This window comes from Podarcis filfolensis (assembly GCF_964270895.1).
Source record: "Podarcis filfolensis genome assembly, chromosome: 1".
In the NCBI taxonomy this organism is placed as follows: Eukaryota; Metazoa; Chordata; class Lepidosauria; order Squamata; family Lacertidae; genus Podarcis; species Podarcis filfolensis.
In genome coordinates this window covers 63,951,145-63,973,774 of record NC_139604.1, presented here as the reverse complement: position 1 = coordinate 63,973,774, position 22,630 = coordinate 63,951,145, and the positions used below count along the sequence as shown (strand labels likewise).

Genomic DNA, 22,630 nt, shown 5'->3' with positions numbered 1-22,630 from the left:
TTGCTGATTTCTGTGCCTGTTTTAAGTGGCCAGAGGTATGCTTGCCTGTGTAGGCTCCCCTGAATCCCAAATGCTTTCTGTTTCTGCATCATTGCTTATTATGTTTTAACATACCCCAAATAGAAGCCAATTAAGTCCCAAGGAAATGAAGTTTTAAGAAGAGGTGGAGGAAAGAGAAATTAAAGCAAATGCTGACAAGTAGAATGTCTGAGTCTAGTTCAGGCACAATGAAAGGCTTGATGTAGGCCACAGATTTCTGCATCAGGAATATTTCACTTGTCAGAATCCTGTCTGGTCTGGATGATCTAATGAATAAAAGACCTTTTCAGTTTGCTTAGTCATAATATTGGACACCATATATCCTTTAACCTGATACTCCTAGCTTATCTCTGATAGGAATCCCTGAATGTTGTCTGCCTTTTGTCTCTATTTACCAGTATATCATAAAAGCAGGGAGGGAAAGAGTACTAGGAGTTGTAGTCCAGCAGCAACTGGAGAACTACAGCTCTCCCATGCTTCCCCTAGGTAGTTTGCCTAACACTTCAACACTGGTTTTTGAAAAGGTAAAGCCAGTAAAGTAGTGCAAGTAGTATTTCAACAACTTTAGTCAATGGCTGAGGCTTTTAAATCAGCAAAGAGCCAATTCTGCCCCAAAAGATTTCAGATGCTGCCAGAGACTACAAGGCTTACTTGTTTCCAGCGTTCCTTATGTCACCACTTAGGGATGCAAATGTCAGCCCCGTAGAAGGGCATAGAAGAAAGGCCCTTCACATTGTTGCTTCATTTTGGAGTATTTTCTCCCAAATTGTTCATCGCTAACCACAGACTCGCCCATATGTGCATGTCCCAACTGCCAAGCAATAGACTCATTGGAGGAGGTACTTTTAAAAAGAAAATAATTGCAGACGTATGGGTGACTAACCCTGGGTGTCTTGGGCATAGTAAGGTAAAAGCAAAAGGAAAGGCTGAAGGGAGTAGTTAGGCAAACACTTTAAAAAGTCGCATGTTGATCTTAACACATTATCACCAGTTTAGTGATGCTGGGTTATGGATGAACTATGCAGATCCATCAATACTTTGTGTTCAAGCATAACTGATAGGCTTCTCTTCCTGTAATTACACCCGTGTTTTTCAGGAAATAGCCGCTTTCAGTTCCAAGAGTGACATGGCTTTGCAATTTCATGCTGTTCACAGCTGCCTTGGGAAACCATGGTCTTGCCAAAATCTTTCCTTTATTCATCAGCAGGGGCTGTATTGTGCTTGGGCCGGTCTTATGGAAGAGGAAATGTAATTTGATTGCCTCCTAATTGTTTTGCTTTTCCCTCCGGAAAAATGAAGCCGGATTCCTTCTACAAGCATCCTAGTAAAGCTGCTGGAGCCCTATCACTTTGTGCAGAGCATCATCCCTCCAGTGTTGTGGTATAAATAACTGAGTTGTTGCTAAATGGCTCCTCCAAACGGGATTGTCTGTTGAGGAGGTAATGGTGGCATCATTCATAATTACAAAACTCTGATATTCCTGCACTGCAGAAGCGGACAAGCAGCACTTCAAAGTTCGGTTTTGTTGGGGAAGGCATCAAGAGTAGACCTGTACAAAGAGAAAAAGGAGAGGTGGGCATGGAGAGAAAGATGGTTAGAGGCATGGGGAAACAAGGCGAAAAGATGGCTGCAGGATTTCCTAGGCCTGCTGCACTGTAGGTTGAGGCACCTGCAATTTATAGGCAAGAATGGCTTATGTATGTACAGTGGTACCTTGGTTTACGAACTTAATCCGTTCCGGAAGTCCGTTCTCAAAGCAAAGCGTTCTTAAACCAAGATGTGCTTTCCCATAGCAGTGGGGGACTCAATTTACAAATGGAACACACTCAACAGGAAGCAGAACATGGTCTGCTTCCAAGGCAAAGTTCACAAACCAAAACACCTACTTCCGGGTTTGCAGCGTTCTTAATCCAAGTTGTTCATAAACTAAGCTGTTCTTAAACCAAGGTACCACTGTATTAACTTAGCCTAACCTACCTCACATGGCTGTGGGGAGATAGCCTTGAACTCCTGGAAGGAAAAACAGGATACAAACATGTGGTGCTATAAATAAAAATATAAACATTAGCAAAGCCAGAAAAGCGGCCCCTACCTCACTTTGACTGTAACATTTCATAGTTCTGACATTTACAGCAAACTGCCAAAATGAAAACAAAAAAAATTGCCAACTCTGATAAAAGTACTAGGCATGACTTTTTTGGCTTATCATTAAATCAATTATTTAATGTTATAATTTAAGCGATCTTTTTAAAAGACAACTAGAGAGAGATTAATTCAGAACTCCGAACCACATGCACAGTGAGAAAAATTGGCAAGGCTGGACAATAATACCTTTATGGGAAACGGTTTCATTCATTTTCATCACTGAGCTTAGTGTTCTGACAAAGCATATAATCCACTTCCCTCCTTGCTTTTACACCTACAGCTGTCTTGTTTCCAAAGCCTTAAAATATTTGCACACACAGAATGCTGGAAGCCAATCAAAGTGGTAGCTTGAAGGAATCGGGGGCTGCCATGAATACGAGCTTTATGCAACTTTGTTTTGAAGTAGGAGTGAGTCACAAAAATACAATTTCTACTTTCATTGCACTCAACTTTGACTTTACTGAGAAGGAAAATGGAAATCAGCAAAGCACAAGGCAGTTTTACTGGAGAGACACATCTTAATAATTGAATTTGAATAGGATCACTGGATCCATGTAAGAAGCTAAAATTAGCAGAAAGTACAGAACTGTATACATCATTATTGTTTATAAGAAGTGTTTTTTGTGGTTTCGTTTTTACATGATAGATGTTTCAAAATCCATTGAGGTTTTAGTATTGTGTGTAATTTACTCGTTTCAATTCTCAAGAGCCTTCACAATAAAACACCTATGATACAGCTGTAGCATACAACGTTTTTAATAATTCTAATCCTTTGTATAGTCCTTTTTTTGAGCCCCAGGCTTTACACATGAGGATTACACTCAGTAATCCTTGCAACGACCCTCTAAGTAGGTCAGTACTATGAGCCCCTTGTTTCAGATGGGGCAGGGGGTTAGGCAGAGAGAACAGCGCCTTGCCTAAGGCCAGCTGCTTGATTTCCCCATGTAACTCTCCAAGAACACCATTACATAACATATATTCACAATGAGAGGTAAATCCTCACATAACTGCTCCCAAACAAAATCTATATCCTGCCCTAGTGGTTTTTGCCAGGGATTCCTGGTATAGCGTTGTTACGTGGGAGTAGAAACTCCAACAACCAAAATATGTTTTTTATGAGTTGCTATTTTAAATGACTTGTCAATGGTATGTCCAAGAGGTCTCCCAAATGTCTTCCTCTCACCAAAAACAGCTTTTTATAGTTGCTGCTGAGAAATGTGAGTCCTATCCTGACAGAAAGCAAAGGTAGTCTTGTCAGTCCATAAGAGCAAGCAAAAAACCCACAGTTGGGCAAAAGCATTTACCATATTTTTCGCTCTATAAGACGCACCAGACCGCAAGACGCACCTAGTTTTTGGAGGAGGAAAACAAGAAAAAAAATATTCTGTATCTCAGAAGCCAAAACAGCAAGAGGGATCGCTGCGCAGTGAAAGCAGCAATCCCTCTTGCTGTTCTGGCTTCTGTAATAGCTGCGCAGCCTGCATTCGCTCCATAAGACGCACACACATTTCCCCTTAATTTTTAGGAGGGAAAAAGTGAGTCTTATAGAGTAAAAAATACGGTATTTACTGGAACCAACCAAGATGTCACAAAACTGGCTAGATTTTTGAGTTCTCCAGAACTCTTCATCAGGCAAGATGTCCTACAAAGAAGTGGGGAGGGGGACAAGGAAAAACAAAAATGAGGCCAGATTTTGCAGCCATGGCTCCATGCATCCTTACTTTATTGCAAGGTAAGGAGACTCAGAGAACTGCTCCACCCAGCTGCTAAAACTGGAAGAGAACTACAGGAACCCACTTAGGCCAAAAAGCAGGGACTTAACGCAATAGCATACACACAACTCTTGGCATCCTCCTTTTCTCTCTCTCTCTTTCTGACCCTCTCTTCCTCACTGCCCAGCAGGCTGCCAAGAAAAAGATAAAACACCCTGCACAGAAACCAGAACCAACAGCTTTGTTAATGTGTTTTTTAAAATACAATTGCTACATTTAAAACAAAAACATTTCTCTGGGATGCCACAAACTAACCTCATTACAAGAAGAGTGAAAACAAATGCATACTAGATTGGGCAAAATATTTGTCTGCATGGATCAAAATTCAAGTTGAAGCAGATCCAGCTCCGCTAGTTGCCAAAATAGACCAAAATAGGAAAAGATGTGCAGTTGAGAACACCTAATCCCCAGTTTGAAATGCTCTACTGCTGAGTCAGTGCTGCTGAGCTCATAGTTAGGTAAGCAGGTGTGATTCAGGTGAGTTTGCTGGCCCAACCCAGCAATAACTAGCTTTGCTGAGGCCTGAAGGGCTGCAGTAGAAATCTGCAAGGTGCTCATGATTGCTCAGTTCAGCTTTTCCAATGAAGGGGGATGGCCTGACTGCTGCTGATGTCACTATGGTCTGAGGTTGCGTTAGAATATTGAAACCTCAATTCTGAATGGTCATTAAGTACCATGCTATGCAAATGACAATGGGTTTGTCTGCAGTTCCCACACTTGGTTATTTCAGTACTGATTTGGGCTGTGTATAAATCAGTTCAGCTTTCAGCTGATCCATTGTGGTTTTCGATCTGCTGGGTGAGGTTTTCTGCTTTGTTTATTAACAGCTGCTTCATTATTGGCCACCTAGCTGGATAAATTAATATTTTAAAAAATGAAGAAATACGTAGATGCTTTTGGTTAAAGAAGTCTTCTTCACATGGTAGGCCGGAGGGAACAGTTGCCATTGAACACTGCTGTGGAGCATCAGTGGTAGCATTTTGAAATTTTCTGCTTATTTAATTTATTTGTTTATTGGAAGTTCTATACTGCCCTTCATCCTCCTGAGAATCACAGGGCAGTTTACAATATAAAAATGCAAAAATACATAACATGGTAACAAACAAAAACAGTAACCTCCTCCCTCACATATAGTTTAAAAGGCCAGGGGTTGTTTAATTAGCCAGAGACCTGGGAGAAGAGGAATGTATTTGCCTGGTGCCTGAAGATATGTAGAGAAGGTGCCACACAAGCCTCCCTGAGGAGATCATGCCACAAATGGAGTCCCTTGCCTGAGTAGAGTAGTGGCTCTGAATTTGAGCTTTCACTTGAAATGTCTTTGTTTCAAGTATTTCCCATCAGCCCCAGTCAATATGGCCAGGGATGATCATGGAAGCTATAGCCCAAGAGCATCTGGGGGGCACTGCTGAACTAGAATCTGATCTGAAAATGTTAACTGGGGCTGAATTGGTTGGAATTTTCCCAGGTTGCCCCCCATCTATAACTTGCTATTAAGGCTAAACCTGAAATCGAGCTTCCTGCTTGTTAGATCTGATGCTGGTATAATATTTCTCCGGTCAAATCTAATCGTGTCCAGCTTGATTTTAGGCCAGCCCCTAATAATATGTTTCTCATTCACAAGTGGTCTATGTAACAGCAAATCCCCTTCTTTGGAGAGCTAATGGAGAGAAAGCCACAGAAAACCTTATTTGCCCACCACCCATTTCTTCTGCTGCCATTGTTGAGGGAGGGAGGGAGGGAGGGAGGGAGGGAGGGAGGGAGGGAGGAAGGAAGGAAGGAAGGAAGGAAGGAAGGAAGGAAGGAAGGAAGGAAGGAAGGAAGGAAGGAAGGAATTTTGTTTTCTTTAAAAGGGCAAGTCTGGGCACAATGCATTGTCATTGCCTACCATAATACTTTAATACAATAACAAACCAACACAGCATTAATGAAGCTGATACGACTTTTTTCCCAACCTTGTAAGGTTCATTGCAAAACAGCAGTGGGTGAAGGGGGAGACAAGAGGAGGATTTGTGGTATTCCCACCAGAGTCTAGTCGAGTCTTAGGCCAGCATCCCAGTCCTGCACTGCTTACAGTTGTGTGGGGGGTGATATTTAAAGTGGAAAAAGCATAGTGTTAGTATGCACATTAACCAAAGCGCTGGAAGATTTGTAAGTGATAATTAAAGCGCTTTAAGATGCATGTGTGATGTATCTGCACTTTGTTCTAAAGTAATTTATGTGTAATGAGCTGTGCTGAGACTTCAGAACTCAGCATTGTGCATAAATTACCTTAGAACAAAGTTTAACCTACATTAGACTCGAATATCTGCCAAACCAATGAATACTGGCTGGGATCAGCAGAGCCGGAGTTACACAAGGATATTTGGAAGAAAGTAAATGACCCACATCGTTCAAGAAGCAAATCGAACACATACAAAGGGACAAGGCCCTTTAGCATTTCTCAAGATGGATGTCTTTTCCAGCACATACAACCCATACACTGAATGATGCCTGTACAAAGAGGCTTACGTACTCTATGAGCCTCATATGAGTGGGCTGTGCATGAGAAATCCCATGCTTAAATGTTTTTGCCTGGGATCGCCAACATGGAAAATGGAAAACCTTCCTTTGAAGGATAGCTAATTAAGAGATGAAGCTATTTGGGCTGGTGAAGCTACTTTGGGCTGCCATGTTACCATACATTAATGCAAGCCTAGTCTTCACCATGCTTAGGCGTCCATTGCAATGTGAATGATTCAATTACATGGGTTCAGCTGACTGACTGATTTATTGATTTTCACCCTGCCTTCATCAAAGGACCTTGAAGCAATTCACATATGGTCCTCAAGCAGTCTCCTGTCCAGCTAGTTATACAGGCAACTTATTAAAAACAAACAGGCTATAAGCAGCATGTATTTTAAAATGCACAAGTACAAGTGTCGTGCTGACAGAGATACCGTCTGGTCCTCTGGTCAGGATGTTAAGTGCATGCACAATCTGGCAAAAGTCTATTTTCCTGTACAACTTGTAATAAACCATTTGGTGCCTACCTAACTGGAAGGGTAGCATTTCCCTACTTCATAAGCATATTACGGAATACTCTGACACTTGTGATGCAGAATTTACGGGCATCTCTAAAACAGGTGCAACAGTATCTCTCCTTGTTGTTGTTTAGTTGTTTAGTCGTGTCCGACTCTTCGTGACCCCATGGACCAGAGCACACCAGGCACTCCTGTCTTCTACTGCCTCCCGCAGCTTGGTCAGACTCATGTTCGTAGCTTCGAAAACACTGTCCAACCATCTCGTCCTCTGTCGTCCCCTTCTCCTTGTGCCTTCAATCTTTCCCAACATCAGGGTCTTTTCCAGGGAGTCTTCTCTTCTCATGAGGTGGCCAAAGTACTGGAGCCTCAGCTTCATGTTCTATCCTTCCAGTGAGCACTCAGGGCTGATTTCCTTCAGAATGGATAAGTTTGATCTTCTTGCAGTCCATGGGACTCTCAAGAGTCTCCTCCAGCACCATAATTGAAAAGCATCATTATTCGGTAATCAGCCTTCTTTATGGTCCAGCTCTCACTTCCATACATCACTACTGGGAAAACCATGGCTTTAACTATACGGACCTTTGTTGGCAAGGTGATGTCTCTACTTTTTAAGATGCTGTCTAGGTTTGCCATTGCCTTTCTCCCAAGGAGCAGGCGTCTTTTAATTTCGTGACTGCTGTCACCATTTGCAGTGATCATGGAGCCCAAGAAAGTAAAATCTCTCCGGAAGTGTGCAATTGCACTTGTTTTTCTTCTTTATGATGGAGAGTTTTATTCACTGTTTCCTGAAAAATCTCAGTTTGAACAGATGGAATGTGGAAATCTGGTTTGCTCCCCCCTCTTCTCTCCCTAGACCTTCTGGAACCACATATTCTCATGCTGCATCAACTATATTGGCCAAGTTTGCTGAAGGAAATGACCAGCAAAGATACTCCTTCCATGACTTCCTAATTCTGCAGTTCTAAGCAAAGAAGCAGGTCTGTAGTGCTGCTAACAGAAGCAAAGTTGCTGCTGGCTCTCTGCGCCTCCCAAATTATGCCTATTAGTTGCAGATTTAACCTTTGGGGAGACAGAGCAAATTTTATTAAGTTGGTGCAGACTTTTCTCCTGATCATAGGCACTGGGGTTTTGCTGAGTCAGGCATCTGTCACATGTCACCCTTTTGAAGAAACCATCACTGAGATGCACAAGCTGCACGCTGGGGCTCAGCATGATCCTTGATTTCAAGCAAATCATTCAGTTTCTATTCCTCTCCATTCCTCGTATCTTTCACCTTAACTTTGTTTCAAAAGCATTTTTTAAAAGTCCCCCTGAAAATTCATCAGCGTTTTAGTGCAAATTTCTCCCAGCAAGCACATTTCCCATGCACTCTTGCAAAGTGGCTTCCCCGCATATGAAGCATTTTAGTATATTATGTTCGTGAATACATATTCCTTGGCTGGAGAAATTCAAAGGATTGCTATGTTTCGGTTCACACATTGTTTCATATCAGAAAGTGAAAATTAGGTAGGTCACCTGTAAATGTGGACAGAATCAATTCCCCCCCCCCTCCCTAGTTCCAACTTTGTGGGCAGAGCACTTAGTGGCAAGATCTCATGCTTTGCATGCAGAGGATTCCAGTTTCAATCTCTGGCATCTCCAGGGCCTCTCTGCAGAGGCTTTGCCAGTCAAAGACAAGAGCAGAGTGAAAGGGGGAGAACGCGAACACCCTCTCTTCCTGCATTATAGCTTGCAGGCAAGTCTTTGAACAAGCACCAGCGCTCATTTGCAGCACCCAGAAAACTCGTTCTACTTCAGACCCCCAGGATAATTTTCTTGGTGTGTTCTTTTGTTTTCAAAGGGTAATCCCAATGCATTTCTACTGAAATTTTGTTCAGCAAATACCAACAATCCTAATGAATTATGGTGTGGCTGAGCAGGCACCAATTTCCCTTATAAAAGCCCCTTTGAGATGAAGCCTTGATGAGTTCCAGATGCCAATCACCCACCCTCCCCCTCAGTTCCATTGTTTTGGAGCCAGCTGTACTGAGCAGTCCAAGACTGTCCAGTCCTTAACTCATTGGTTGACCATGCAAAAGAGCATCCAGCTGTGTTTTTAAATGCAATTCACAGGCACAGATTCCTCATAAGGATGACTGTGGAGTTTTAGCCTGGAAATATGTGGGCTGGGGAAGGGGAATGATTAAAGTTTCATTTTTTTCTTGATTGTCCTTCCAAGAAACTCATTAAAACAGGAAGTTACAAAATAATGATTATGTGGAATTTTCATCCAAAAAAATCATACAATACAGATAGTGGTGGTTGGTAAACGTTTTGACTTGGTATGGCTGCAATGTTTAACTTTGCTGTTTTCATCACAGTAGGATGTGTATGTCATTTCTTTAGGAAAGTGTGCCATTACAGATGTGCAGTGTGCCACTGTCTGATCTCTAATAAAAAAAAATCCCCATTAATTATTTGCTGCACATCTATGGACAGAGAAAGAGCTTCCATGTAAGAGGGCCCAAAGACAAGATTGATGCCATCTTGCTTATTTAGAAATGAAGTCATACCACATTACAGTGGTACCTCTGGTTGAGAACGGGATCCATTCCAAAGGCCCGTTTGCAACGTGAAAAGCCCGCAACCTGAAGCGCCGTATCTGTGCAGGTGCCAGGCACAATTTGGCGCTTGTGCGAATGTGTGAAGCGCGATTTAGCGCTACTGTGCATGCACGAGCGGCGAAACCCGGAAGTAACCCTTTCCGGTACTTCCGGGTTGCCGCAGGATGCAACCTGAAAAAACGTAACATGAATCAAACATAACATGAGGTATGACTGTACACATTTCCAGGGCTAGCCCACCCATGAGGCAAGATGGGGCAATTGCCTCGGGTAGCAGGGTCCACCGGGGCAGCAGATCCTGATGTTGATCTTTCTCCCCCCACCCCACCAAGTGGTTCCTGAAGCAGATCTTCCCTGGCCCCTTCTACCCTGGAAGAGAGGAGGAAGGGGTGGGGTCATTTTGGGGTCCTCCTCAGGTACCAAAATGTCTTGGGTAGGCCCTACACATTACTATCACATGGCATGTGCTATATGCACCCTCTTGTCACCGTCTACACTTCCTGCAGTGCAGTTGGGGCAGGAATGGTGTTATATGCTCAAACTCTCTTGCCCCAGTGAGCAACCTGGCCTCTGAATTCTGCACCAGCTAAAGTTTCCAAACCATCTTGAGGCAGCCTCATTTATAACACAATGCAGTAATCAAACCCAGAGGTTACCAGAACATAGATGACAGAAGTTATCTCTGTCCAGATAGTGGCACAGCAGGGCTATCAACCAAAGCTGATGGAAGGCACTCTGTGCCACTGAGGCCACCTGAGCTTCAAGCAACAACAGCGGATCCAGAAGTAACCGCGTTGCTACATACCTGTTCCTTGAGAGGGAGAGTAACCCCATCAAGAACAGGCAATCTCCCATCCATCTGGTCTAGGGCCCCACCCTCAAACAGTGCCCCAGTTTTATCTGGATTGAGCTTCAGTTTGTTAGGTCTCATCTAGCCTTTAAACAAGGCAAGGCAATGCATCCATCACATCCACTGCTATACCTGCAGGTGTAAAGAATTAGAGCTGTGTGTCATTGGGCATGTTGCTGACAATATTCTGCAAAACTCCGGAGAACCCCACTCAGCAGTTTCACGTAGAAGTTAAACAGCATGGGAGATAAAATGGAACCTGGGGGAACCAACATGGAAGGCTCCACAGGGCTGAAGAGCACTCCCCAAGCACCACCCTCTGGAAACGACCATCCAAGTAGGACTGGAAGCACAGCAAAGTGGGGCCACCCACCTCTAACTTGGACTGCTGCTCCAGAAGGATACCATGGCTGATGGTACTGTAAGCCACTGAGAGATTAAGGAAAATTAACAGGGTCCATTTCCCCCGCCTTTTTCCTGAAAGAGGTCATCACACATGCTTTCTAGGCATGAGGCAAGTGCAACTCTGGATGAGCCTTTACTTGAGCTCTCTAGCTAGTATGACTTGTGGTTCTTCTTCTTAAAGGCATCTTCTTCTCTGGAATAAAGTGGCAGTGCCTGCAGTTTTCTTCCTGCACACTCTGATCTGAAATCTATGGGCTAGTCCTGTTCGGATGGAAGAATTCTACTTTGGGGCTCCTGCATAACCAGCTATAGGATCACAATTCATATATGTCAGTAGGGTACTCAAAGAATTTTATGCCATCAAGTTGAAAGCTGTTGCTGCTGGTGGTAAGAATTTAAACCTCAATTTAAGCTTGGGGCAACTGCTCTAGGAAATAGTGAAAGATGAACCTAGTGCCTAGTTTCTCTGCTCTGTAATATATTAAATTGCAAAAACTTCCAGCTACTGAAACATGGTCTTCATGACCCTATGGGTAAAGGTTAGTCGTCCTAGCTTGCCATTCTAAATAGAGTTTAATTCCTTTTGTACAGGTGGAAGGGCAGGCTTGCTGGTGGAAATCCAGCTCTTTTTGCAGATTTGATCAGCGCAATATCTATACAGTCATACCTTGGTTTTCAAACGACATGGGAGTCGAATGTTTTCGCTCCCTAAAGATCGAAAACTGGAGGTGATTGTTCTGGTTTTCAAGCATTCTTTGGAATCCGAACGTCTGACATGACTTCCGTGTCTTCCTGCAGCCAATTGGAAGCCGTGCCTTGGTTCCTGGAAGTTTTGGAAGTCGAACGGACTTCCGGAATGGATTCCGTTTGACTTCCAAGGTACCACTGTACTAATAATTTTACTGCCAACATCTTTTAGTCTAGATTAACAATTCTAACTGCTAACAGCAATTACAAAGAGAGGCTCATTTCAGACATGTGGTAAAATAAAGTGAACATATCACATCATTTATTTGGAATGGCTACATTAATGCAAAAAGCAACATTAAGACAGCTATTTGCTTAAAAAGCATCCATCAAAATAAATACAAAATATTGATACTACAAATAATTTAAACTATGTCTTTCCTCCCCACCAGATGGTGCAGGATAGTCTTTGCATCTTATAAATATAAAACAAAATAGCAGTTTGCAAAGTGGGCCTCCTCTTCAGCTGGCCAGACTTTGTGTTTGTCAAAAGTTTCTTTGGTTTGCAAAAGCCTTTCAGCAAAGATTTGGCTCTCCTGCTCAGCAGCCTCATCAGATCTGAAGAGTTCTAGCAGTCGCTGGCATCCTTCTTTGCTTTCCTTCATTGGTACCTTGCTCCGGTGCACTTGAATCACAGTCAAAGACACTTGGTCCTGTTGTCATCCAGAATAATGTTCTATAGATGGGGAGGAAGAGAAAGGTAAGAGGAAGTCAGCAAAATGACGAAGACCAAGTAGAAATCTCAAACTGGTTTTTAAAAGATTTGCCCAAATAAAAAATAATAAGAGCCATGTGGCATCTAAAAGCAGGGGTGGCCAACTTATAGGCTATGTAAGAGGTCATCTGTGGTCTCCATAACCACACTATATATTTTTTGAAATTATATTGCTGGTTTGTTTGTTTTTTAAATGATTTTTTTTCTATAGGTCCTGTGTTGTAACACCAAGATGACAAAAAGTCCCTACAACTTTTTTTCTCATTTTTATAATAAACAAATGTTTTTGACTGACTATTCCCATGGATCCTGATGTGATTTTTGGCTGCAGCCATTTTGACTCATGGGCAACACTTTGGGAGTCAGTGTGGTCCTTGGCCTCAAAGTATCTAGTCATCCTTGCCTGAAGAATTAACCCTAACAGTAAGGGTTTTTATGGACCAAAATTTGCTAATGCTTTTGCCATGATAAACCTATTAATTTTTAATTAATAAATTTTTAAAGCTTCATAAGGCTATTTTTGCTGCAGCAGACTAAAACGACTACTCCTTTAGTAAATGCCCGAATACAAAATGAAGCAGCAGCTAATGCTGCATTTCTTAAATTTCAGTGTAGGCTGCAGACGAGTCTTTCTTCAAAGTAATTAGTGGGATTAGGGTGAGAGGAGAACAATTGCTATTGAATGTTTTAGGCAGAGTCCTCCAATCTGCAGAAACTAGAGTCAATGGAAATAGAAGCAGTACACTGGAAAAAAAATTACCCTCTTTTCAAATGGCATAGCAGAAGAATCATGGACCACCACATGTTCTGTAATTGTTCTGCCCTTAAAAGTCCCAGGGGTGGCTGCTTGCAGGTAGCGTCACCCTTGGCTCACTCCAGCTGAGTTAGCGCAAACTTCAGCTTTGCCTGCATGTTGCACAAACACATTTTGTGCATTCCGATAGCAATGGCTCTTAAAGGAAGCTGCCTTATACAGAATCACCCATCTCAGGGTTGTCAGCAGCCCCCTCGGGGTTTTTCTCCCACTCCTGTCTGGAGATGCCAGGGAGTGAACTGTGCCCAAAGCAGATGCTCTACCCCGGAGTGACTGCAATTCTCCTCCTCCCAAGTGCACTGGGCACTTTGGCTGACGCTGGTCCGCCAACAAGCGGCAAGAGGGGCTTGGGAGGAAGAAGAGATGAGGCAGTTCAGCAACGGGGCGCCCTAAGGCCTGTTCCCACTTGGCTGCTGCTGGTTCTTTGTTTCCGCAGCCCAGGAAGCTAGAAGTTATCCCCAACCCCACACCTCCGGTGGAGTTTGCGGAGTCGATTTCCAGTGGATCCAGTTCCTTGTCCCTTCAAATCTCGCCCACCTCCGCCTTTGCTACTAAGCTTATTCCAACTGCAGCCTACATATGCAAAAGCCTCCTCCATCGGGACTAACTCCAGCCCACTTTAGTGCACAAAACGAAGAAGCCACAGGCTCACGATTGGCTATGGCCCTTTCCCGCCCCTCCATCCCGCCGCGCATCTCCTGCTCCCTCCTTCACCTTTGGTCTCTCGCTCGGGGGCGCGCGTGTGTCGGGCTCAGGGGGCGCGCGCCAGGCGCCTGTCCCGGGTGGCGGCGGCCGCGTGCTCGGCGGCCTCCTGGCGGCTCTTGAAGTCCTCGATGGCGCGCTTGTTCTGGAAGTCGATGAGCGCCATGGTGATGGAGGCGTTCCAGCAGCTCTCGCCCGGGCACCGAAAGTCGATCTCCTTGCGGTCCGTCGTGACGATGGTGAAGTACACGTACTTGCCCGTCCGCTCCACGCAGTCCACCTTCTGGATGGAGCCGAAGCGCAGCTCCTTCCCGCCGCCGCCGCCGCCCCGGGCCTTGCCGGCCTCGGGCGAGAAGAGGCTCAGGCTGTCCTTGCTCAGCACCACCGCCTTCTTCTTCCACAGCTGGAAGAGGCTGTCGCTGCGCTTCTCCAGCTCGCCCTCGCGGATCACCTCCGACGGCGACGCGCCGGCCGGGCCCTTCATGCTGCCGCTGCTGCTGCCCGCGCTCGCCAACAGAGCCGACGCACCGAGATCGCCTCGAGGGACCAGCGCCGAGACCACGCTCGCCCGCCTGCCCGCCTTGCTTGCTGGCCTCTCCCGCCGGCTCCGCGACGCTGCTGGGATTCGCTGTGCGCTTTGGGGGAGAAGAGAACCATTTATGGCCTTGGAGAGACGTCCCAGGCCCCGCCCTGCGAGCCCCGCCCCCGCCTGCTGGCTCCGTCGCTCCGCCCACGCCAGACTGCCTCCCCCGCCGCGTTCTCTCGCTCAATTCCCCATGCTCTAACCCCGCGTCGTTCAACTCTCCACTGAAAATCTTCTTTTAGCCATCATCACCACTGCAGGTGTTGCCCTGCAATGGTCATTGCAAAAGTGGGGTGCAGGACCTGACAACGACTTTCCCATCCCCACCCCCTTCCCAGCTAGGAGTTCTGGCTTTCACTAGATTCTCGATTATTATTACACCCTCTGTGGGTTAAACCACAGAGCCTAGGGCTTGCAGATCAAAAGGTCGGCGGTTCGAATCCCCGCGACGGGGTGAGCTCCCGTTGCTGGGTCCCTGCTCCTGCCAACCTAGCAGTTCGAAAGCACATCAAAGTGCAAGTAGATAAATAGGTACCGCTCCGGCGGGAAGGTAAACGGCATTTCCGTGCGCTGCTCTGGTTCACCAGAAGCGGCTTAGTCATACTGGCCACATGACCCAGAAGCTGTACCCTGGCTCCCTCGGCCAATAAAGCGAGATGAGCGCCGCAACCCCAGAGTCGGTCACGACTGGACCTAATGGTCAGGGGTCCCTTTATCTTTTTTTATGGCTGGTAGCCGAACATGTGACCTGATGACACTGAAAAACATTGCATATACAGTATTTGTGATGGGTCATTCAGAGGCACCACCTCTCACTTCAGCCCCTTTCAGGTGCATCCAGAGCTGGGTGGAAACTGGATTGCCATGGCAGGCTTTGTTAGGTCCAGTAGATCCTATGCTGGTACCACTGAAGGTGCATAAAGCCTGTGAACTGAGAGTCCTGCTTTTGGGAGAGGGGTTGGCGGGATTGACCCTGTCTCAGCCTTCATGAATTCATGGAGTGCTGGATCTTGTCTGCAAAGGGCTTTGATGTTGTAGCCAGCACAGGCAGAACATGCATGTCTGAACCAGCCCCAAAGGGATGCTTCACAGATGACATATTAAATGTTTTGTGAGGTACAGTGGTACCTCGGGTTACATATGGTTCAGGTTACAGACTCCGCTAACCCAGAAATATTACCTTGGGTTAAGAACTTTGCTTCAGGATGAGAACAGAAATCGTGCAGCTAAAGTGGTGTTTCAGGTTAAGAACAGTTTCAGGTTAAGAATGGACCTCCAGAATGAATTAAGTTCTTAACCCAAGGTACCACTGGATATGCAAAAAAGTGTGCACAGCAAAGCTGTGTTTGCAAACGTGTATTATACACTTGCTAAGTGCACTCAACAAAGCACTGGAATGAAGTGTGGCTCCATAAACTGCAAAAAGAAAAAAAGGGGGGGGGAAGGAAAATGAGACGGGCCTGTGGCAGACAAAAATAGAAAAGCAAAACAGAAATCCAACTGAAAATGTACAAAAAGGAATATGTAATTGAAATAGCCCACAAATAATGGGAAAAATTATTGGCACTATGTTGCTGCAGATTGATACCGTGCAAAATAAAACATAACATAAACACATCAACTGATACACAGAATAATTATGAATTCAGCACAAGTGCTGGACTTGTGGGTATACATGTAAACAGAGCTCTTCCCACTTCCCACTTATTCCAAATGAACTCAAGAGCAGCATAGCTGAATGTTAAAAACTGCAACTGCACGCCCAAGTGTTTTGATAGGGATTAAGTGTCCCAGTCTCCTGAAGTCTTAATGTACACAGACAAAAAGTTGTCGATTCCATGCCTTGGAAATGACGATAGGGACAAAGAAAATGACGCAGAGTACTACAGCAAGGGAGAAGATTAACAGCCAGTTCTTTAGTCTGCTGTTTCTTCACCTTGTGTGGATATTTTATTTGGGATTGATTGTTCTCTGTGTTAAGAGAGTGAGCCACAAACCTGCAAGTCCCTGGTTTGACTTAGGTGAGCGGCCTTAGGACAGCCGCCTGCACCTCTCTTTGCCTCACAGCCTCAGCCCCTGCCACATCTGCAACATGGCGGATAATGGCCAGATTCAAGTAATAAGTTCCACTGGCAGAAGCCCACACAAGGGCTTCTGCTAGCGTAATGGGGCTCCCCCCCTCTTCTCCCGTCCCCCTCAAATTGGCTCTCAGTGGGTTGGGAGAATTATAGCCTGAGGCAAAGAACAAGATGGTATCCTCCACTTTCCCTTTCCGTCTTCAGAAACTGCATAGAATGGCATTTGATGCTTCTTACTTCAATACTGGCAAACAGCCACAAGGCTGCTGCCCCCCACCCCCAGCACTGACGCCTGAGGCAGCCACCTCACTTTGCCTAATGGCAGGCCAGGCCTTGCTCTCCTTGCCTCTCTTCTCTTCAGACATTTTCTTCCCGCTCCTTCTTTGGCTCCCTTGTACCTCGCAGGATGACTCGCCTCAGGAATGCAGCTGTTGCCTAGCCCACTATCTATGAGTCAGCGGCAGCCTTGGAATTCTCTCTGCAGGTTTCATTCAGCTGTTGGGCTGGGCCCCGGATAGTGGGAGAAGAAGAGGTAGGCCTTTTGAATGCAAATGCCACGGAAAGCCGTTCTTTTGCTGCAGGAAACGTGGAAGATGATTTCACTTTTAGGTTCGCTAAGCTTATCCGATCAACTTAGTCATGCTTTTCCTGTGAGGATGCTTTTAGAGGAGGACTTGGTCACCTCAATGTTTGCCCATTTGGGTTGGCTCCCTCACTGATGTGTTCCCTTCCAAAAAACCCCATTTCTTCATGGTCTAGGTTCATAGAGGTACAGTGGTACCTCGGGTTAAGAATTTAATTCATTCTGGAGGTCTCTTAACCAGAAACTGTTCTTAACCTGAAGCACCACTTTAGCTAATGGGGCCTCCTGCTGCCACTGTGCTGCCGGAGCCCAATTTCTGTTCTCACCCTGAAGCAAAGTTCTTCACCCAAGGTACTATTTCTGGGTTAGCGGAGTCTGTAACCTGAAGCGTATGTAACCTGAGGTACCACTGTACATACATGTGCAAGCCAGTCGCTTGTTTCAACAAGCCTCACCAATCTCAGGAGGAGATTGGTGTGGTAGCATGTAAGCATTCAGAAATACGTTTTGGGTGCCTATCTCAATGCACAAATGGGTGGTGCCAATGCTTTGATATGGAGAATGTATTTCATACGTTCATTCATTAATTTGAAACATACACATCCTTCTATTCTTCAGAATGGTGCCAAATGTAGGCGAGGAGCTTGGTGTAGTTGTTGTACTTGGGAGACCGGCGTTCAAATCCCCTCTTAGCCATGAATCTCACTGCCAGGCACCGCCTCTCAGTCGAACATACCTCACAGGGTTGTTGTGAGGATAACATGGAGCAGAGACAAAACCATGTAATCCACCTTGAGCGCCTGAGAGATGGGTGCTAAATGCCACAGCATCAGTAATAATATGTTAGTGCTTTGGAACAATTTCTGTATTTGGACTATGTCTGTCCAAAGTTGTGTTCCCACCCTTTTCTGCTTTTGAGAGCTAGGAAGGTTACCAACAGCAGCCTTGGCCTCAAACCAGTTAAAAGCTCAGCTACTTTCGGTACTGGAATTACAAGAGCACAGCAGTATCACTTGCAGCCACTACTTTAGCTGACAGGGCTGTGATGGCAGGAGGCTGAGGATTCATAAAATGGGAGAAGGGAAGGGTTCTTTTCCTTTGAAAAGAGAACCTGACCGCTCCAGGCATAGGAAAGGAGCAAGAAAGGCAGCGAGAACAATGCCAAGAGTGAGATCATTCAGAAGGGAGACGAAACAAATTGAGGGCTGCAGGAATGCACGTTTACACGTGCCCTGCCGGAGCTTGGAGGGTTAAATTATTAGATGTGCTTGTTCTAGGTGAGACACACTTGCTATTTCATTTGTGCATTCAAGAGTTTGGTTTCCAAACCTCTCACCTCATTGGTACTTTTTTATAGCTCCTGTCACTCATATGGCCATGTTTCTGGGGCTTTGAAAATAGCATAAACAAAATATTGTTTCAGTACTTTGGTTTTGGATTTTTATTGTAATGGTGACAGTATGTGTTTGTTTTGAACACTCATCCACCCAGATAGATATATACACACTGATTAAGATTAATTTATCTACCCGCTGCTTAATATTGTTATGAGCCTTTTTGCAGGGAAAGTAGGCTGTATGCTGAGACCCTTCTAATTCCTGGATCCAGCATGGATTCAATTGCTGGAATAGCCAGGCGAGCCTGGTAATGGCCTGCTAAGTGCAGGTTGTTAAGAGAAGAAAGGGAGTGGCTCTGTTCCAGAGGGCAAGTGGGTAGGTTTCCCTCCCTGAACTTTCTGTTAGTTAGAAAGACAAAAGAGCAGAATGGAGAGTAGAGTTGTGTGAGCCAGAAGCTGAAAGAAAAGCTGCAGGCCGGAAAGGCAGAGAGAGAGGCATGCTTGAATCAAAGGCTGCGGCTGTGGGAGAAACAAGACCCTCTTGTAGTGTTAATGCTGCAAACCCCTCCATCACAGGCTCAGGTTGTATATATGTGTAAATAAACCATATATCATAAAGACACCACCGTCTCCGCTGTGCCTCATTCCAAAAGGAGACACAAACCCTGGGTAAGTTCCTGGAACCCCTGGGATCTCACACTGCTCAGAGATTGGGGTCTAAGCAGTTTACAAATTAAGAACCATAAATTCACAAAGCTAAAACATCAGCCAGGGTAATGAACGGTGCAAATGTTTCTGACATTCTACAGCGGGTGTTACTACCTATTGCTATCAAAGGCGTTACCTACACAACTGTGTGTATACGGTAATTCTGGGGTACCAACATGCCAACAGTGATCCAACTATGCTTACTATACTAAGCAATACTATGCTTGTCAACTCAGAGGTCAATCCTATCCCAGGTAAGTGTGCATAGAATCGCCAGCCTAAATTCCTAAGTCTTTGTTGAACAGCTTGCCAGCGAAATTCAATTCAGTGAAATATGAAAAGCTACATAAAAAGTAATGCGACAGCTAGGATTTATGGAAATGAAAAGGGACTTTGATTGAAGCAACATGTCATGCCTACTTTGTAGCAATGAAGTAATATTGGAAAGTGTGCTTGCAATAGTAGATACAGTATTGGGAAATAATTTCCATGACATCATTTTGATTCTTACTCTTACATTCAATGACTTGCATCCTAGTATAATGCACCCCGTGGGGGGCTGCCTTTGGAGAGTTTTTGGAAACTCCAGCTGGTTCAGAATGCTGCAGCCAGGGTGCTATCGGGGCCAGTTATAGAAAGGATGTGATCCTCATGTTTCAACAACCCCATTGGCTACCAGTCTGTTTCTGAGCACCATTCGAAGTGTGGGATATGCCATACAAGACTTGGGACCCAGATTATCTAAAATACTGCATTCTGCATATAAATCTCCCTGGGTTTAAAGATCTTTTCTGTCTGTCCCACCAATGCCTATAGCTTGGTTTGTAATGCTTTTGTCCTTGTGTTTCACTACATTTTATTGTATTTCTGCTGTTGTTGTGAGCCACCTTGAACATCATTTGGTAGAAAGGCAGCATGCAACGTTTAAAAAAATGCACACATAAATTGGAAGCCATTTCACAGTGTCTTATTATGGCACCAACATTTAATGCTTTATAGGCAGACAAATGGGCTTCATAGTCTATGGGAAATCTATCCTTAATGCATGTTAATGAATGAATGGCAAAATCCTGCCATCATTTCCCAAGACCTTCTCCAGTTCAAGTGATTTGTATTCATGTGTGTATCCAAAGCAGAATACCACATGGACTATCAACTGTGTGTGTTTGTTTGGTGGATCCAGTAAACTGAATACCTCCAGGATGAGTCCTTGGGTATTTTATACATGGGAAGAGTTTCAATTTTGCAAGACTTAAACAAAGGAAATGGTGGTGTTTATTTGCCTGGACTGTGAGAACTTTCCTCTGCCTGAAGCCATCAACATTAAATAACCTAATCAGCCAGTATACTAATATTTATCTGATATGCATACTTTTCCCTAAGCAACCTTTAAGTCTTTCTCAATTACTGTAACATAACACTGCACTGTACAAAACTTTTAGTGAGAGGAAACTTGCTATTTCCCATAAAAACAGGATCATCTGCATGCTACGTATTCATGAGTTTGTTAATTGTGAAAATGAACATAGAGGTTCTTTCACAGGGCGTCCACTCAGAATCTCCAAAGACGAAAGAAAAGCCCTCATCGCGTATTAAGTTTATTACTGGATTATGTCTGTGCGTCAAGGGCAGCTTCAAACATAACGCATTTCCTGCAAGGGAGCATGAGATCTATATGCAGAACGCACACATGGCAATTTCACAGTGTGTAGATGCACTGAAATAAATGGGTCTGCAGTGTGTCGGATGTTGATGTCAACACAGACACCTGACCAATACCAGTGGTTATTCAGCCTCTTTCATACACACAGCATTTCCAGGGATATATATGGTTGTTCATCTTGCATGTATCATGGATATAATGTGTGTATCACTTCTTGAGAAGTGACACAGTACCAACCAACAAATATGTCTGGGGATCTTTGCTTTAAAATGCATGACCAGGACGTGTCAATATTTGTCTTAACTTCCACTGGGGTTTGTTGTATGCTCACATAAACCATGAAGAGTTGTAGAGGTCTTTTATTCAACAACAGTTTTGAATTTTTGTCACACCTAACAAGTGCATTTTAATAATTTCTGTGGCAAAATTTTCTTCCACTTTTTTTTTTACCACACTCCGTTAATCAATGAGAAAAATAACTGCATTCGAAAATTATCAAATGAAAAGGTTGATGAAAATCTTATGGATGGGGTACAGTTTCTTTTTGTGTGTGTGGCACTTGCCTTATTTATGAGGTGGCCAAGGGGTGTCGCAGAATTCTGGATAAATGTTTACTAGAAAGAAAAACACACAGTACCATTGTTACCTTGTGATAATAAGTTCAAAACCCCTGCACTCATTGAAATTCTAAAAAATTATCAAGTGGTTTGAGACTGACGCAGAAAATTTGAAGGCTTTTTCTCAGAGGAAGAAATGTCAATCAGATATGTTGCCACCACACTAATCTGAATACTGTAGCAAATATTTTCTCTTTTGTTTACATTTTTATTTTATTATCTATCTTTCTATCTATCCTCATATTCCAATGAAACTGGTTACTGCCATGATGTCTTCCAAACATCCCAGTAAGATTTATGAGTTTAAGAAAATATTTATCACTTACCCCCAACATTTTTCAAACTCCCCAAAATAACTTAAAATAACGACATTTCCAAAATATGCAGTGAATCAGCTGTAAAAGCCCTGCACCACCAATAATTAACAGTATCCAATTTATATGTTCATTTCAACTGATAGGCTGTCAAGTACCATTGCTACTGGATTTGCATTCTCCCTCCAACCCTCAGTCTGCTAAATGAGATAAGTCTTGATATTTCATCCTGCTATTCCAAACCAGAGGTAGGGAACCCCTCAGCCATGGACCAAGATGGCCCATCAAGGTGTCCAATTTGGCTTGTGAAGCCATTTACCCCAATCAGTGTCCACCCACCAATCAGCTGACATCACTGACGGGCAGAAGAACAGGGTTTAACCCTGCATCAGCTGTGCACCCTGTTCCCTATAGAGGGATTCTCAGAGGAATCTGTCCCACTCCTATTCACTCCACTAGAGTTGCTTGTCCACTCACTTGAAGTAGAAGCATGTCCTGCTTTACACAGTGCTTTTAAGGCAGGCTCCACGCTCCCATTTCAGCCTTTACAAATCTCCATGCAGTCCCCTTTTTAAACACCCCAGGCTTAAAAGGGGAGTGTGGTGAGGTTTGCAAAGCCCTAAGGGGGAGTGGGGGTAGGGATGCTCACCCTGTTTGGCTCACATGTCCAATCCCAATAGGGTTACTTACTACTGTTGTAAACACATTGAATGTCTAAAACCAGAGGTGCCCAGGTCTTTGCACCATCTTTTAATGCTAAATGGGGCCATCTGATAGCAGTGGCAGGAGGGCAGGTGCTGGCTCCCTCCCCAGTATAATTCAAGTTCACACACCCTACCTTGCAACTCTCTCCAACCTGTCTCCTTCCAATTAAAGGGTGTGGCTTAATTTTTCCTACTGACCCTGTGCTGTAATTATAGAGATCTCTGAACCAGT

General features: G+C 44.4%; 1 protein-coding gene across 1 annotated transcript; it reads right to left on the bottom strand.

Annotated features, from left to right (window-relative positions):
- Window positions 1-11,811: 11,811 nt before the first annotated feature.
- LOC310750571 (pleckstrin homology-like domain family A member 2) lies at window positions 11,812-14,503 on the bottom strand. Its single transcript, XM_083588964.1, has 2 exons — window positions 13,825-14,503; window positions 11,812-12,257 (listed from the first exon to the last, which is right to left on the bottom strand). The coding sequence occupies exon 1, from the start codon at window positions 14,294-14,296 to the stop codon at window positions 13,862-13,864; it is 435 nt and encodes a 144-aa protein (XP_083445090.1). The 5' UTR covers window positions 14,297-14,503; the 3' UTR covers window positions 11,812-12,257; window positions 13,825-13,861.
- Between the last annotated feature and the right edge of the window lie 8,127 nt (window positions 14,504-22,630).

What these genes read in the sequence shown, in the direction of transcription:
- LOC310750571 (XM_083588964.1), bottom strand. Translation starts at nt 14,296, where the DNA reads ATGAAGGGCCCGGCCGGCGCGTCGCCGTCGGAGGTGATCCGCGAGGGC.